General features: G+C 47.3%; 2 protein-coding genes across 8 annotated transcripts in view; both read right to left on the reverse strand.

Moving 5' to 3' along the window:
* Positions 1-16817, reverse strand: part of LOC102574276 (protocadherin gamma-A4) — a 389584-nt gene that overhangs the window by 149071 nt on the left and 223696 nt on the right. The window lies entirely within an intron of this gene.
* On the reverse strand, positions 2-1474 carry LOC132243388 (protocadherin gamma-B5-like; the record flags this gene model as incomplete). The annotated part of the gene is made up of 1 exon (XM_059713048.1): positions 2-1474. A coding segment is annotated over exon 1 (1128 nt), but the record flags the coding sequence as incomplete, so codon positions are not given.

Raw genomic sequence — 16817 nt, forward strand, 5'->3', positions numbered from 1 at the left:
CGTCTCGGTCTCGTGCTTTGATCAGCGCGATCACGGTGCCAGGCTGGGAGTCCTCGGGGACGGGGCTGGACACGGAGCTGAAGGTCACCTCGGGAGCGTTGTCGTTCTCGTCCACAACCTCGATCTCCACTTTGCAGTGGGTCACCAGGCCGCCGCCGTCCTTTGCTTCCACTGCCAAAGTGTAGGCTGCTGTCTCCTCGAAGTCCAGCGGCTCCCTCACCGTGATCCTCCCCGTTTCCGCCTCCAGGCTGAATTTCTGGCCCGCGGTTTCCAGTGTGTTGCTGAACCCGTAGGTGACATGCGCATTGGCGCCCTCGTCGCTGTCCGAGGCGTTCAGCTGGAGCACGAGGGAGCCCGCGGGGGCGCCCTCCCGCACGCGCCCCTTGTAGACGTCCCGGGTGAAGACGGGCGCGTTGTCGTTGGCGTCGGTGACGTTGACCCAGACGCGAGCCGTGCCGGTTCTGGCGGGCTGCCCCCCGTCCACTGCCGTGAGGACCAAGTGCAGCCCGGGCTGCCTTTCCCGATCCAGAGGCTTCTGCAGCACCAGCGCCGCGTACTTGTTGCCGTCCTGGCTCTCCCTGACCTCCAGCACGAAGTTGGCGTTGGAGCTGAGCTGGTAACTCTGCAGGGAGTTGGAGCCCACGTCCGGGTCCTGGGCATTTCCGAGGAGAAAGCGGGCTCCTGGCAGCGTGAATTCATTGATCTCCAGTGTGTTGTTATCTCGTAGGAAGCGCGGCGCGTTGTCATTGATGTCCTGGATGTCGACGTTGATGTGGAAAACGTTCAGTGGATTTTCCACCACGGCTTCGAAAGCGAGAGCGCAGAGCGGGGCCTTGCCGCAGATGTCCTCCCGGTCTATCCGGTCACTCACGTACAGGTTCCCGTTTTCGCCCTTCACCGTGAAATACTGCTTCTCCGAGATGACACGGAGCCTGCGATCGGGCAGTTCTCCCACACTCAGTCCCAAATCCTTGGCGAGATTGCCCACGAGGGAGCCTTTGGGCATTTCCTCGGGGACCGAATAGCGAATCTGCGCCGAGACCGCCCCGCAGAGCAGAGCCAGCAAGAAGGGAAAGGACAGTACTTGCCTCCCGGCCTCCCGGCCGCTCTGGCTGTGTCCGGCTTCCATTCCCGTCTCCCGGAGAACGCTGTCCTGCTTCTTTCTTTTCTCCGTGTCGATCGTGTTAAGCTGTTAGAAATCCCAGCCAAGAGACAGGAAGCACGGCACAGGCGAGAGCACTAGGTCCAGGTTCCCTGCTCAGTCTCTGTCCCGAGCGCCTTGCTGTGCTTTCCTCTTCTGGGCGGACCCCGAAGGTCTCTCTGCTTTGCTTGCTTCCTGCGCTGCGCTGTCTGAGCAAGCGCACTGCAGGAGGCTCCAATGGATGTATCGCAGTCTGCAGCGCCGCTCCGTATTGGCCAACAGCGGCACTCGGAGTCGCAGTCGGGGAACTGCAGTGATCTGAGCAGGCGCCGCTGTGGCTTCACTGACAATAGAGCAAAAAGGCAGATTCAGAGTGTATTGACAAGTGAAGCCATTGTCGTGCAGGGCAAAGGCTTTGCCTCAGAACGTAAATGCCAGCTTGGAATTATTTTATTATGTGTGTGTAATGCGTAGTTGTCGGTTTAGTATTACTCTGAAAATCAGTCGTGCTTTCCTGTTTCTTTGACTTAATTTATCCATAGACATATATTAATGTGTAATTAAAGACAAGATTTGCCAGGACTTTTAACCCTTGCCCTTGCTCGGTTTCACACAAACGCGTGTCACCCAACAATTAGAAGTGGTGGACAAACCTTTTAGGTATGTATGACGCCTTGCTGTGAGTTATAAATATCTGGGAAAATCCATATTCCCATTTCCGCCTTGAGCCCTATATTCCTTTTTGGTTTGTTTTTTGTGTCAGAATTATCTGCGTTCTCACAGTATCCTTAGATATCTTAATACCAATAGGAATGTTTTCCATTTTTTGCAAACTGTACTATAATTACAGTCAGCATTTGTGTCCTTCATCCGGACCCGAACCAGCAAAACGGGAACCCTACATTTTAGATATCAAAACAATATCAAGCGGCCAGTCTTTTATAGCAATTTTTACGTGCTCAAGGGAAAATACATTCAGTGCTGGAAATGCGTCGCAAAGGATATTTTAGACCCTTAATTCCTTCCTTAGATATATTAGCATAAATATATCATGATCCCTGTCACACCTTGTCAATTTGAAATGCTGGGAAAAGAGTCCTCCACTGCCTAGTTGGCGGTGTAAATAGATCCTTATTTGCCTTAATGTCATGGATATGGATTGTTCGTATATGTTCCATTCTATAATTTCGGGGAGGCATACATTTAGACTGATACAGTGATACGTAGCTTAGTTTCTCTAGAAATATTAGTTCCTAAAACCATAGCCAGACTTCTTCGTATTTCTAAGTAGCGTCAGCTCAGCATTCTGCTCGAGTCTGAGATACCTTCGATTAAAATAAATAACTCGAAGCACTTCTGGGTGCTAATATTCATAGCAGTTCACAGAACTAAAAGCAGGCAAGAGAGTAAGGTGATCGGAGGCACCGCCAGGCGGATCTCGCACACCAGCTCTTTGTCGTTCACGTCGTTGACAAGAGATCACGATCTTCGACTTGTCAAAGAGGCCTCCGCCATTCTGGTCACCCTTAGTGTAAAGAAGTTCTTCCTTACATCTAACCTGAAACCAACCTTAACAGTTTATGGACAGTGCTCCTTATCCTCCCCTTGGGTGCCCTAGTGAACTGAACAGGTTTTCTCCCAGCTCCTGATATTCACCCCTTACATACTTACAGATGACCAGCAAGCCTCCTCCCCCCACCCCTTAGTCTTCTCTTTCCTGGGCTGAATAGTCCCAGATCCCTTAGTCTTTCCTCATGAGGTTTGCCCTCCAGGTCCTTAATTATTTTTGCAGCCCTTCTCTGGACCCTTTCAAAATTCTCTATATCTTTTTTGAAGTGCAGCGCCCAGAACTGGACATAGTACTTCAGCTGGGGTCTCACCAGTGCTGAGTAGAGAGAAAGTACCACTTCCTTAGCTCTGCTTGTGATACATTGGCTAATACATCCCAGTATGCTATTAGCTCTGTTGTGTCCAGCATTGCATTGGCGGCTCATGTTTATCCTGTGATCAACCATAACCCTGAGGTCCGTTTCAGCCATCGTGCTGGCCAGGACATCTCCTCCTAACTTGCATTCACATCTGCAAACAGAATCATTTGTGAAAAGTACCATGAGCACCAAAAACAACTCCATCATAATTTCATAGACTCTAAAATAGTTTTTTGAAAAAGTGCAGTGAAAATCACTTTGGCTGACAAGGAATAAGCATTACATCAATCCCATATTGATAAGTCTAATAGAAGAACTCTATGACAATACAAATAGTGGAGTCCTGCTTGACAAAAACATTGTGGAGTGGTTTGCAACACCAAGGCTGTGGAGTACACCAAGGCTGTGTTCTCTCAACATACTTATTGAATTTATATTTGGAACAAATCATGTCAGATTCCTTAGATAACTTCACTCAAGCCGCGTCAGTTGGAGGACAAGCTTCGTACAGCCAAGCTCTCCATTGCCACTGAATTTGCAGCGAGGAGAATACCGTGACCACCACCTCATTAACCTCAAAAAGGCCTTCAGCCAACAAGGACACTGCTCCAGAGAAATAGATTGCACTTTTGAAAGAGGCACCCGGATACCATGTGAAGATTTACTGCGGTATAAAAAGAAAATCCCCACAAATCGCACAGGATTAGTTATGACATATCACCCTTCCCTGTAACCTACAGAAAAAATCTTCAAACAACTGCAACCCAGACTAGAGGAAGACTCAATTCTTAAAAAGATCTTTCCAGAACCACTCGTCCTAGCCTTCAAACGAGCACTGAACCTTGCTAACCTCATCACCAGAAGCATAATCCCTATGACCCAAACCACACTGCAAAATGGATCGAGACCATGCCAGGACAAGAAATTCAAAACCTGACAACATATCTCCACCACCCCAACTATAAGTACACCCCACAACAGAACTATCACCATTCTCTTACAGCTGCACCTCCAGAAATGTTCTGTATCTCATCCAGTGCACCAAATACCCTGAGGGAAAATATGTTGGAGAAACCAAACAACAACTGCACACCAGAATGAATGCATAGCGAAAATCTATCAAAGACAAGAATACCCAACTACTTGTGGGTGCACACTTCTCACAGGACAATCATTCCCTCTCCAGTCTCTCAGTTCTAATCCTCAAAGGGAACTGACAAAACACCTTTCGTAGATGAGCCTAAGAACTTCATTTCATAAATGTACGAGATACAAAAAATCATGGACTCAATATAGACATTGGTTTTATATCATTTTACAACCTGCCTGACTTCTGATTCACCAGGTGCCTGCCTGACAGCCTCTTTTCTACCTTGCATTCTATCACTGCACTGTCTCCCTTCATCCGTTTTCTCCCTGCTCTCTTCCCCCTCCCCTTGCCCACTCTGCTTCACCTCTCCGCCTCATCTTTTGTCTTTCTAATTCTATTTACATTTTCACTGACATCCTGCCACACTTTTATCTTCTTTCGTTTCTTGGAGTCTCAGAACAGGAGAGAGTCCCCATTCCTGAAGAAGGGTGACTGAGCCCGGAAGCTTGCCAAGAATTTTTTCCCCAGTACTCAGTTGGTCTAATATAAGATATCACATCTACACAAAGAACCTTGCCTGCCAGTTGGAGGACAAGAAATTAGCAATCTTTGTTTTACTGATGACATTGATCTAATAGTTGGAACTCCAGAAGAGCTTAAGGAAATAACAGAAAGGCTATATATAAGGCTACAAAGAGAAATGGAATACAAATTAGTGTGGATAAGAGCAAAATAATGATAACATCAGCCAGTAGCAATGATGATGGATCAGTAAAAATTGGTAACGATAAGCTAGAAAAAGTAATACACTTTGATGCAACCATCACAGAAGATGCTACCTGAAATAGGAGTAAAAACAGGAATAAACATCACCATTGGACGACTAACAAGGTGATGAAAACATGGAGTAGCAGCAACATCAACATGAAAATGAAACTCCACCTGTTATGTGCTGTTGCCATTTTAACAATGCTTTATGGCTGTGAGACCAAGACACTCACTAGGACTATGGAAAAATAAATTGCAACCTTTGAAATGTAGTGGTTTAAAGGTCTTCTATTCATACCCTACACTGCACACAGAACAAATTAATCTGTGAAAGATCAAATTGGACAAGAAGTCGGTAAATATGAACCCTTACCTGAAATCAGAAGAAGAAAGATACAGTGGTTTGGACATGTAACAAGAATGCCCAGAACCCTGACCAACATTATTGTACAGGGTGCTGTGGATGGATGAAGAAGAGGAGGAAAACCTAGGACAAGCTGAACCACCAACATCAAAGACTGGGTGGGATTAAAATTGATGGATTGGACAAGGATTGCAAAAGACTGGGAAGAATGGGGGAAAGTTATTGCTACATCTAAGGTTCCCCAATCTTGTTGCAGCCTCAGGACTGACTTGACTTGAAAATAGGTGGCGTCCTTGAACATCTTAACTGAAGTGGAAGCTGTATATCATTACTAGATTTAAAATGTGAAAAAGGAATATTTGTATACTGATATATATTTGTACACAAGTTGAACACAGCACATAGACACAAATATATACCAGGTATGCTGCAGTGATATTAATTTGATAATTTACAGAGGCACATAATTAATATCAGGATTATTCTATGTAGTATGCACCTGTAGTCACCTCACTTACACTTTGCTTACCATTTCATCTGTTTCTGGACACTTTGTAATATTGCAAACTCTTTTCCCCAGCTTAGAATATTTAAAATGGCCCCAACAGTTAATGCTCTAAGGATGACTCCAGATGTTAGAAGATTGTAAGTGTTCTGGGAGCCGGTCCAGCTGGTCCAGAAAGCGGTGTTGGTAAGTGAAATAGGATCATCAGGCAGGCGAGTGGATGGAGAGGCTGGGACAGAGTATTGGTTGCAACGAGATTTTACTTATGCCTCTGTTGACACTGGCGTAGATGATGAACGATTGCTTGGTTACAGACAACAGGTAACGAGTAACGTAACAGATAACAGGTAACAGGGTAACGCAACACGACGAGTCGACAATTCGTGAATGCAGCGAGCATGCAATGGGAACGGGGTACGTCTGGAAGGTCGACGATGGGGAGACATTGGAGGGTGATCAGGCCACCAACTTGCCTCTGAGGTTTTCCCTGAGGTCTCCAACTTGGGCGGAAACTGCTTTAACCTTTTATACGGCTAGCGAGCCAATAGCTAACTGCTAAAGAAGAAGAATTTACAACCGACCAATGGTGGTGCACGTGTCTGCATAGAGTTGGCGGGAACTTTTCTCTGTGCAGTAACTTTCCACTGAGATGTAGCATTTAGCTGCTAGACACTGACATAGCGGAATTTTCCATGGTGGCACATGTAATGGAATTTTCCACAGAGGGCAGATCAAAGAGGAACCGCCAACTAAGGTGCCTGACAGTTTATATGGGGCATGCCCATATTAGGTGGCAACATCAGTTGCTCGGGCGGGGTTTTGTTGCTCGCTCAATCTATTGTGACAGGAGCATTTAACTATGTCGGGGACTCGCCTATGACATGCCCCCTTGCTCATGGCACAATAGATACACGAGTTTGAATTAGACTGCTGCTTCGTCTACGAGCTCGTCGTTTTCAAGGGAATCTGGCAAACGGGTATATACAAAGGTGGATAACGAGATAAGTTCGTCATTAATAAATCAGATTAAACAACAACTAATGCAAACGCAAATACACATAACTAGATTAATTATGAAAAGTTCAACTACAAGGGCTCCGGTTGGTGTCATAGTGATGTCACATGTCGATGTTCGCGGTAGCGCTCTCCCTGTCGGTCCGGGCTCACGAGCAATGAGCGTCGTGTGTTTCAGAGTTTGGTGGGCGCCTCTGAAAGACAACTTTTAGACAGCTACGTTGTCCATGAACTCGTCAGCTTCAGGAAATTCTGGCAAACGAGTATACACAAAAGAAGATACCTTCTCTAAATGGTTTTGAATTAACTGTACAACACAACATCCCATACAAATGATCAGTGCAATCGCTATAAACAGTAATAACACAGTGATAAGTGGGGTTAACAAATGCATGAGCCAGGAAGACGTATCTCATCCCATCCAATTAAAGAAGTCAGCTAACCATCCTTTTCCTAATTCCGCCATCTTATTCGTATCCATTGCAATCTTTCTTATCGTTGCTATTTGTTGTTCTAATGGCACAGAAACTTACCGGATACTGATACAACAATGGGTTGTGGATAAATTGAGGTATTGGCAGAGGCCAACTTTTGTTGTATTAGTATGGCATCTAGGGCTAGCCTATTTTGTATCGTCATATGTGATGTGGCTTGCAATTGTTGATTTATTAAGGAAAATCCCTTAGCGGTGTTGTTGGCTAGTCGTTCAATTTGTTCAGCCAACTGTGCTATAGCTATTCTTGTCTTGCCTATACCTAGTCCTCCCCAACCAAAAGAACCCTCAAATGTCCACTGTAAGAATTTTAAGCTGCGTTCCTTGTCGGAGAGGGAACTCCAAACAGGGGTGTGTCGTTTAGTGTGACTAAGTATGGTTGGGCTATCTGGGTGAGATGTATTAATGCTTAAGGGAGGGCAAAGTAATGCACTGGCTAGAAAACAGTTTACATTTGTTAACGTGGCCAAAAGTGTAGTATGCAGCCGCCCATCTGAACAGGCCCATAGTAGGCCAACTGGGGCGGGGGTGTTGAGGTTAGCGCAACTTTGTTTCCTCCACCTGTCAGGAGTCAACTCGCTGGGTAAGATAGTGGTGTTGGGTGGTCGGTTATATCCATGACACCACTGACTAAGGATAGCCGCTCTCTGTATGGGATAATAGAACGAGGACCACCGTAATGGGTCAGAAACATTAAGGGCTTGGGTGGCGTCCCAAGTAACTAGCAAGGTGCGATAGTCAAGGGCAGCGCTGACAACGGGAGTAGTGCTTGTTAGTGGTCCGGGCGGAAGTTTTAGGAACCATGATGGTTTTGACTTTGTCGGGTCCCATACTAAAGAATTATCAGGCCGGGCCCAATGGACTCCCTCGGGATTGATTCCCCATGGTACTTCAGAGCAGTAAATTGGTACTGGGGAATCCATTACTGGATCACCCAGGAGGCTTGCAACACTTTTGGTGCAACCTTTCGTTCTCATACTCTTAACAGAGAGATTTTGATTCCATGTGTATCTGTGTTCTACAAGGGATTGCTGGTGTATCCCGGTATCTACAATTACATTGCGGGGGTTGTCCCTATTTCTAGCCACAAACCAATCACTAACATTATAGGCATATACATAGGGGTTCAACACTGGGCTGGTCACTGAAATCGGCAACCGTATACACGCAGTTAACCCATCTCTGGAGTCGGTCGCCTCAGCCCACACTGATAGCATAGTTAACACGGTGTTCGAGTCCTCGGATGCGCTGAATATAACGTGGTAGAGAAAGATCATTCCGCGTACTGTCTGTATTTCTTTAAAAGGAAGTTTCTTGTCTTTTCTCATTTTCTCGGGGCGTAGGGGCGATCAAGTACGCAGGCTGATGCTCCGATAGGCTGGGACAGTCCCTTCCCCGTCTCGCTGTTGTCGATTCTCTCACCCAGGGACCTGCAGAAAACAAGACTTATAGCAGTATCAATTATCTTGTACATTCGTCAGTGGGGCACGCCGGGTTAGTCAATTATGGTGCGCTCTGATGAGAGGACGGTCGGGTCTTTCCTCTAACAAAACTGAATAAGTGTTTGGATACTGCTCAGACTGATGAACCGTTCCTTTATGGACTATTGGACGGGATTGGCGAGGGTGTGGTATCTAAACCCATACTAATTCATCTGGTTGGAACTTCGGTTTCCAGGGTAAGGGTTTTCAGGGTGTCGTCTCATCCCACAGAGGTTTTGTAGTATTTAATGAAATCAGGACATCATGATTATACTTAGTCCAATTCTTATATGTCCCTCCTCCCCTGAGACGCAGTTGTTCTTTATATAGGCCGATATGCCTTTCCACAACACCATTTGACTGCGGGTGGTACGGTAAATGGAGGTGCCATGCGATGCTATGGAGGCGGACGAATTTGTCTATCGCATTAGAATTGAATGGGGGTCCCCCATCTGATTGGATTTCGTGGGGGGGTTTCCAGGTTGCAAAGACAGTGGTCAACGCAGTGATGACGGCGGTAGCATTGCTTTTTTGCAAAGAGATGACTTGTAATTGGCGGGTTCCTAAGTCAACGATGACCAGTCCCTTATTTGGTGGTTTTTGCCCCTGGTAGTGGTCCTAATAAATCTACTTGCCACGTCTTCCTGGGAGGGAAGTGTTCTGGGTTTAGGGCACCAATCTGGTGACTAGTGCGATGGCATTTTTCTTTTGTGCAGGCCTCGCAACTCTTTGCGATTTGCTTCCAGTCAGCTTGGGATGCATACTGACCCGGTCCTTGAGTGTTTAGTTTCCATCTTCAATAGCTGGCTTGAGGTCCGGGGTGCCCCCAGTGTTCGTGGAGCCATATTAAGAATGGGTCCGCTTCGGGGAACGATTCCTGAGTTGAGGCTGCCAGTACTACGTCGCATCGCAAAGGGTCTTCCAGTAACTTATCAGTGTTTGCATGTACTGGATCTGTGTCGGGCCTGTGTGAACGCATGTGTTTTACGAGAGGCGGGGTCATAAAGGTGGAAATCGCCTCCCAAATATCTTCCCACACGGATCAGTTTTCCGTCTCTGTTGCTGTGCCCGTCACAATCTCATAAATGTAGATGGAGTCAATCACTATGACTGGAACGGGGAGCGTGCTATCGTGATGATCTAGGCAGTGTTGTACGGCTGCTTTAAATCCTAGCAGTTCACAAAGTTGTGGAGAGTGTTCTCCGGGGATTGAGGAGAATATCTCTGCGTGATGGCACGGTTTACAATAGTATCCATATCCTCCCCCTTCTCAGGACGTTCCGTCTGACCCAATCCACGCAGGATCCGTGGTTCCATATAATACAGGCGGGTGGTTGTTGGCTGGATCGGGGATGACCGTTGTGTCTTCATGCTTCCAACAATACCAGTGATAATGATGGTTAATGACTAGTGTGTTCCACGTTTTGGACTCCCCTTGGAAATGAGGATCCACTCTCTTGGGGTCCACTGAAGGTATCAAGGTTGCGAGGGGAGCTTGAAGAGTCCCGTGACCCGATGACAGTGATTCAGCAAGCTGGCCTGCAAGAAGGGTCTTCGCTAAGTGACCGTAATGATTCTGGGCGGCTTGCAGGGTCTTATGCGTGGTGAAGACCACTTCATCACGACTATTATGCGCTGTGGCCCATACGTGGGTGGCGGTACATCTGAGGGTGACGACTAAAGGTTCACTCAGGTCAATAGCGATAAGTGTGGTGCTTTTGATCGCTGTTAAGTGGTGTTGGAGGTTATCATCATCCCTTGCCGCCCATGGTGTGGATTTTTGGGTCTTCTCCCGGATTTGACGCTGTAACTTTGCAACGATGGATAGGCGCAGAGGAGTAATGTAATGCCAGTACCAGTTGAGGTGGCCCAGAAATCGTTGGAGTGATTTTCTGTCTGTCGGTAGAGGTCGTGTTAAGGGCTCCAAGTCTGGGGTCCCATGAGTAGTGCCACGTCTATAGGTGCCATCGAAAGTTGTACCTAAGAACGTGATATTCGCGGTGGGATGTAAATGCGATTTGTCTAAATTGACGGTCCATCTGTTCTTTTGAAGGTGGTGGACGAGACGAGTAGCAACCTCGCTTAGGACCGATTTAGTTCGACCCATGATGGCAATATCGTCAACATAGTTCCAAATCTTATACTCATCGTTCTTTGGGTAACCATTCGTGGTTGCAAACACTTCTAATGTGCGATTCATAGTGCCGGTGGCTAGTGCCGGAGAGTTCTGATACCCTTGTGGGCAAACATTCCATTTATACATTATCCCCTCAACACACATATTCAGCACTCCATCGGGGTCAGTGAGTGGGATTGAGAAGAACATGTTCTTCAGGTCCAGTGTAACTCTGACCCATGGGTCTGCTTGGTACTGTGCCATCTCTAACATGCATTGCGGTAGAGTTAACTGAGTGGGCTGTGCAAGTTGTTGGCATCTCTGGTTAACTTCTCGGTAGTCCACGACTAAGCGGGCTTCGTTGGGCGCACCAGGCTTGGCCACTCCCCATCCTGGAGATAGGTAAGTGCTGGCCATTACTTGTGTAATACAGCCCTGTTCCTCGAGTCATTGTAGGAGGCTGGTAATAGATTTTTTAAGGGAATTCTTCGTTGGGATCGGGCGGTATATCCAGACGGAGATGTTACGGAGCTCAGGTATATGCCATTCTGACTCAGACACGGTAATTGGAAGTGCCTGCAGTACACGTCTCTTGAGATCTAGTACTCTTAGTCCTGGGATACCTAAAATGTTGATATTTCCTAATACTGCTTCCAGTATATTTCCTTGGATCAGGATTCGAACTTTTGGGGTCGTTGCCATGGCGTTGAGTCCTTGGACTTGGATTGTTTTTGACGTCAACATGTGTGAGGTGGTACTGGTAACTACGTTGACCTGGGACCCGGTGTTTAAAAGAAAAGATACTCGTCCCCATTTATTCAGGTTTCTTGGATGTTGTACTATGAATTCGGCGTAGGGACGGGGGTTGGCAGATTCCGGGTGGTGGCGGCCGCTGACTGAACCGACGGCTGCTACTCGTTTTTTGGCTTGTCCCCGAACTTAAATCCCATCGCGTCGGCTAGATGGCATTGGCCTTCATCCCCGAGGGCACACAGCTGTTGCTTTGTGAGTTTGGTGTGGTTGAGTAAAAACCCAAACATAGCTCTCTCTTTGGCTGTTCTTGGCAGCAACTGGTGTGAGTCTCATTGCCAGTTAAGTTCCAAACGCTTTGGCTTCGGGGTCTCGACCGGGTATGCTGAGGATCGATCTTTCGTATCGGTAAAGGTTTTCTCGTTTCGATGCATAAGCGCCTGCAGTCACGGGAGGTGACTTAAAAGGTTTCCTGTTGGTTGACCTGCCATTGGGTTAAGAAAGAGTCGGAGTGTGATGGCATCTATCCCTCCGTACACTTCAACACAGGCGTCTATGGCCTCCAGAGTCACTGGAACAGCTCTGGGGTCTCGCAAGTGGCGATAAGCCCATCTTCCGTTGTATTGGGCCTGTGCTAGTCCTAGTGGATGTATCCTTGGGTTCCACGACAGGTACAACACTCCAATGATGGCTAAGAGAAGTTGTTCTGCATTGGCGTTCTGCGGGTGACCCTCATGCCAGATGTGGGATTTGTGGGTCACTTGTCCCACCACTAGCGCCGGGAGTGGAATGGGCCAAAGAGTGTTTTCCATAATCACGTTCAGATCAGTGGCGTGTCCTTCACTCCATGCCACTTGCCGGGTTAAGGCACTTGCTTCTTCTATGTCCAGTATTTCAGACCCGAATTCTACAATTAGCCGTCCCATCCACATTGCCAGGGTTTCTTCGGGTTTCACTTTTGATTCTCGACATAGCTCTTGTATCTCCTGTCAAGTGCGCATGCGATAGGTGACGGTAGTGCGGGTGGCGCCTTGCGCATCTGTGACTTGTTTTATTAAAGCTACTGGATGAGCTGCAGCTAAAGGAACCTTTTCCACATCAGCTGGGAGTGCTGGATACAATTTTCCTCCCTCAGCTGGGAGCGTTGGATACAATTTCCCTCCCTCAGCTGGGAGCATTGGATACAATTTCCCTCTCTCAGCTGGGAGCGTTGGATAAAATTTTCCTCCCTCATAGGGGGGCGGGTTTTCTTGTGACGTCGCTTCAGTGGGTGGTTCTACTGCTGTCATTACATCATGGGGTGGAGCCAGGGACCGAGACGTGGCTAGCCACTCCCCTTGGGCGGCTCCCATCTTTTCACGCCCTTTTTCATTTTCGCCGGCGCCATTTTCTGGCTGCGGCTCAGAGCCCCCCGCTACTTGCTCCAGTGACTCCATGCTCACTGTGCGCAACTGAGCCTCTAGGTTGGCGTTTTCCCGTAGTAGACCCGTTACCGCGCGGAATAACATGTTTATCATCTTTCCTTTATTCCACTTGGTTCCCCCCCATTTTGCTGCTTGGCGGCCTTCAGTTTCTAGGCCTTCCCGGAGCTGGCCTAGAAGTTCGTGACCACGCGATCCGGGCGCTAGGGCCGGACAATTAAACCGGTCTGGCGGGGTGGGCTCCCCTCCTTCCCTCAGGTACCGCATGCACTGGGCGAACTTCTGAGCAGGAGTCGGTCCTTCCACCTTCCTAGCCTTCACCTCCGCTAGGGACAGGGACGATACTGTGTCCACGGGCCTAAATTGGATTCGGTCACTGGCCATTACGCAGCTGAACAACTCAGGGGACATGCTCACTTTCCATTCCTTCACGATTGGCCCTTCTCCCCTGACCGAGAAATAGCCCCCCAGGAGGTTTTCTCCTTCCCTTCCAGCCGCCCAATGATAGGCGATATGCGCCCAAAGTTCCTCTGGGTTATCCACGTGGCGCCCCCCCAGTGCGCCAGGGGCAGCACTTGATTAAATTCTTCTCCACCACATTGCCTTTTGATCCTGTTCATGACGCCATGTTCTGGGAGCCGGTCCAGCCGGTCCAGAAAGCGGTGTTGGTAAGTGAAATAGGATCGTCAGGCAGGCGAGTGGATGGAGAGGCCGGGACAGAGTACTGGTTGCAATGAGATTTTACTTACGCCTCTGTTGACACTGGCATAGGTGATGAATGATTGCTTGGTTACAGACAACAGGTAATGAGTAACGTAACAGATAACAGGTAACAGGGTAACGCAACACGACGAGTCGACAATTCGTGAATGCAGTGAGCATGCAATGGGAACGGGGTACGTCTGGAAGGTCGATGATGGGGAGACGTTGGAGGGTGATCAGGCCACCAACTTGCCTCTGAGGTGTTCTCTGAGGTCTCCAACTTGGGTGGAAACTGCTTTAACCTTTTATATGGCTAGCGAGCCAATAGCTAACCGCTAAAGAAGAAGAATTTACAACCGACCAATGGTGGTGCACGTGTCTGCATAGAGTTGACGGGAACTTTTCTCTGTGCAGTAACTTTCCACTGAGATGTAGCATTTAGCTGCTAGACACTGACATAGCGGAATTTTCCATGGTGGCACATGTAATGGAATTTTCCACAGAGGGCAGATCAAAGAGGAACCGCCAACTAAGGTGCCTGACAGTTTACATGGGGCATGCCCATATTAGGTGGCAACATCAGTTGCTCGGGCGGGGTTTTGTTGCTCGCTCAATCTATTGTGACAGGAGCACTTAACTATGTCGGGGACTCACCTATGACAGTAAGAACCAACAGGTACTGCAAAAGAGTCTCACATTCCCATTGGGACCCTGCACTTATTCCTAAGCTTGGAAAATGTACAAAGGGCTTTTAAAAAAAAGGAACATTTTTACACGGAATCTTTAGAGGTTTGAATTAGAATATTGAAGCCTATGATTCCTGAACTCATGGCAGCTCTGGGGGAATATCTCAATGACAGAAAGAAAAATTAGTCTACAATATTTTTAAGTCTGCCAAGCTTCTGTTAATTAATTTCTTTATTAATGTTGTGATGAATCCGGAATATATACCTGCACTGGTCAAGGCTTTATCATAATTTAAAAGAGATAAACTTCATAACTATATCATGGTTCTGCCACTGGTGAGTACTAAATGAATCAAATATTTATTCTAAAAACACTGATGTTACATTGCACCAACAGTCAAACTAAAAAGGGCACAAGAAAAAGGCAAAGAGTAAGAGCTTTCTTTTATATTTGTGCTTGCAATAGACATCCACAATCTCCAAGAACTTTATATAATCTATAATTTGTCCAAAGAAGATTACTGAAAAGAAGCAAAGAAAACACATACATTAACGATATCTTTCCACATCTTTATACTTAGAGGATAAGTCCATTTTCCTGGATGCTGCAAATTATTCAAAGGAGAAGTTTTGAAAGGAGAGGAAAAATGCAGTGCTTGGATTGAAACAAAGAACTTGCAGGAAACACAATGCATAGAAACTTCCAAGTCTGAAAACTAACCAGAGTTCTGCCAGTTATTTCCATTGTGATTGCCAGCAGAATGGTTAATCCCAAAGGGCACAGACAAAAGTGACAATTTTCACCCAATCTGGCCAGAGAAAGCAGTTTATAGCTATGACTAGGTCGACAGTTAGGAGGCACAGCTGTCCCGTCGTTCTGCTTGGTGATGGCACACGGGCGTAGACAACTTAAAAAATGTCCAGTCAGGTGAAAATCTAACCCCTCATTGCATGAGGGGTCAGATGAAGACATTTCAAAACATAGTATCTTTTGTAACTTCTGTCTGTCCTGCCTCCCAGTCTGTCACTGCTCTCAGAATGGGAGGATGGAGAGTTTGGTCTGTGGTTTTTTCAGCCTCTGCTGGACGTTGGGGCAGGTGTATTGGAGTTCCCTTGAGGTTGGGGGCTTCCAATTCACCCATCCCACCTTCCATCACTAGCTGGAGAACTCCTAAAAAAAGCTCCCCCTGATTCCTTCCCCTGCTCCCAGGGTGACAGTCAGAAGGAGCAGGAAGGAGACGTGAGGCAGCAGCAGTACCAACTAGCAGTTCTTGGAGGACTATGCCAGCTTAAAGGGAAGGTTGTCCAGAATATGGCAGGCCACCTCTCTGTTTTCTTGCCATCTGGATCATTGACACGGATCAGTGTAATCATGTTCCTGGCCAGGGAGTCCTCAGGGACGGGGATGGACATGTAGGTGAGAGTCACCTCAGGTGCATTGTCATTCTTGTCCACAACCTCAATCTCCACTTTGTAGTGAGTCACCAGGCCACCACTTTCCTTTACCTCCATTGCCAAGGTGTAGTCTGCTGTACCCTGAAAGTCCAAGGGCTCTTTCACCATGATCTTTCCTGTTTCTGCCTTCAGACTGAATTTCTGGCCTGTGGTTTCCAGTGTGTTGCTGAACCCATAAGTGACATGTGCATTGGTACCCTCACTGATGTCTGAGGTGTTCGCCTGGAGCATGAGGGAGCCAACAGGGGCACCTCCTGCACACACACCTTGTAGATATCCTGGGTGAAAATGGGCATGGGTTTTTTTGCTGTCAGTGACACTGACCCAGACCCAAGCCATCCTGGTTCTGACAGACTGCCCCCTGTCCATGGCCATGAGGATCAAGAAGAGGCGCATTGGGTTTCTTGATCCAGCATCTTCTGCAGCCTCAGCTCTGTGTACTTGTACCGGCTCTGACTCTCCCTGACATCAGGATGACGTTTGCATTGTAGCTGAACTGGTAATTCTGCAGGGAATTTGAGCACACTTCTGGGTTTTGAGCATTTCTCAGTGAGAAGCAGGCTCCTGGCAGTGTCAATTAATTGATCTCTGGGGTGTTGACATCTTGTACAAAGTGCAGTACATTTTAATTAATGTCCTAGATCTTCATGTTGATGTGAAACATGTTCAATGGATTTTCCACCACAGTTTCAAAAGCAAGGGCACAGAGTGGTATCCTCCTCCATGTTTCCTCCCCGTTTATCTGGTCACTCCCTTACAGGTTCCTGTTTTCTTTCTTCACTGTGAAGATCCTTAGTCAGATTGTCCACAAGGGACCTTTTGGCCATTTCCTGAGGGATCAAATAGTGAGTTTGAGCTCTGACCACCCCCAGAAGAGAGACAAGAAGAAGGAGAAGGGCAGTA

Source organism: Alligator mississippiensis, chromosome 9 (assembly GCF_030867095.1).
Source record: "Alligator mississippiensis isolate rAllMis1 chromosome 9, rAllMis1, whole genome shotgun sequence".
Lineage (NCBI taxonomy): Eukaryota > Metazoa > Chordata > Crocodylia > Alligatoridae > Alligator > Alligator mississippiensis.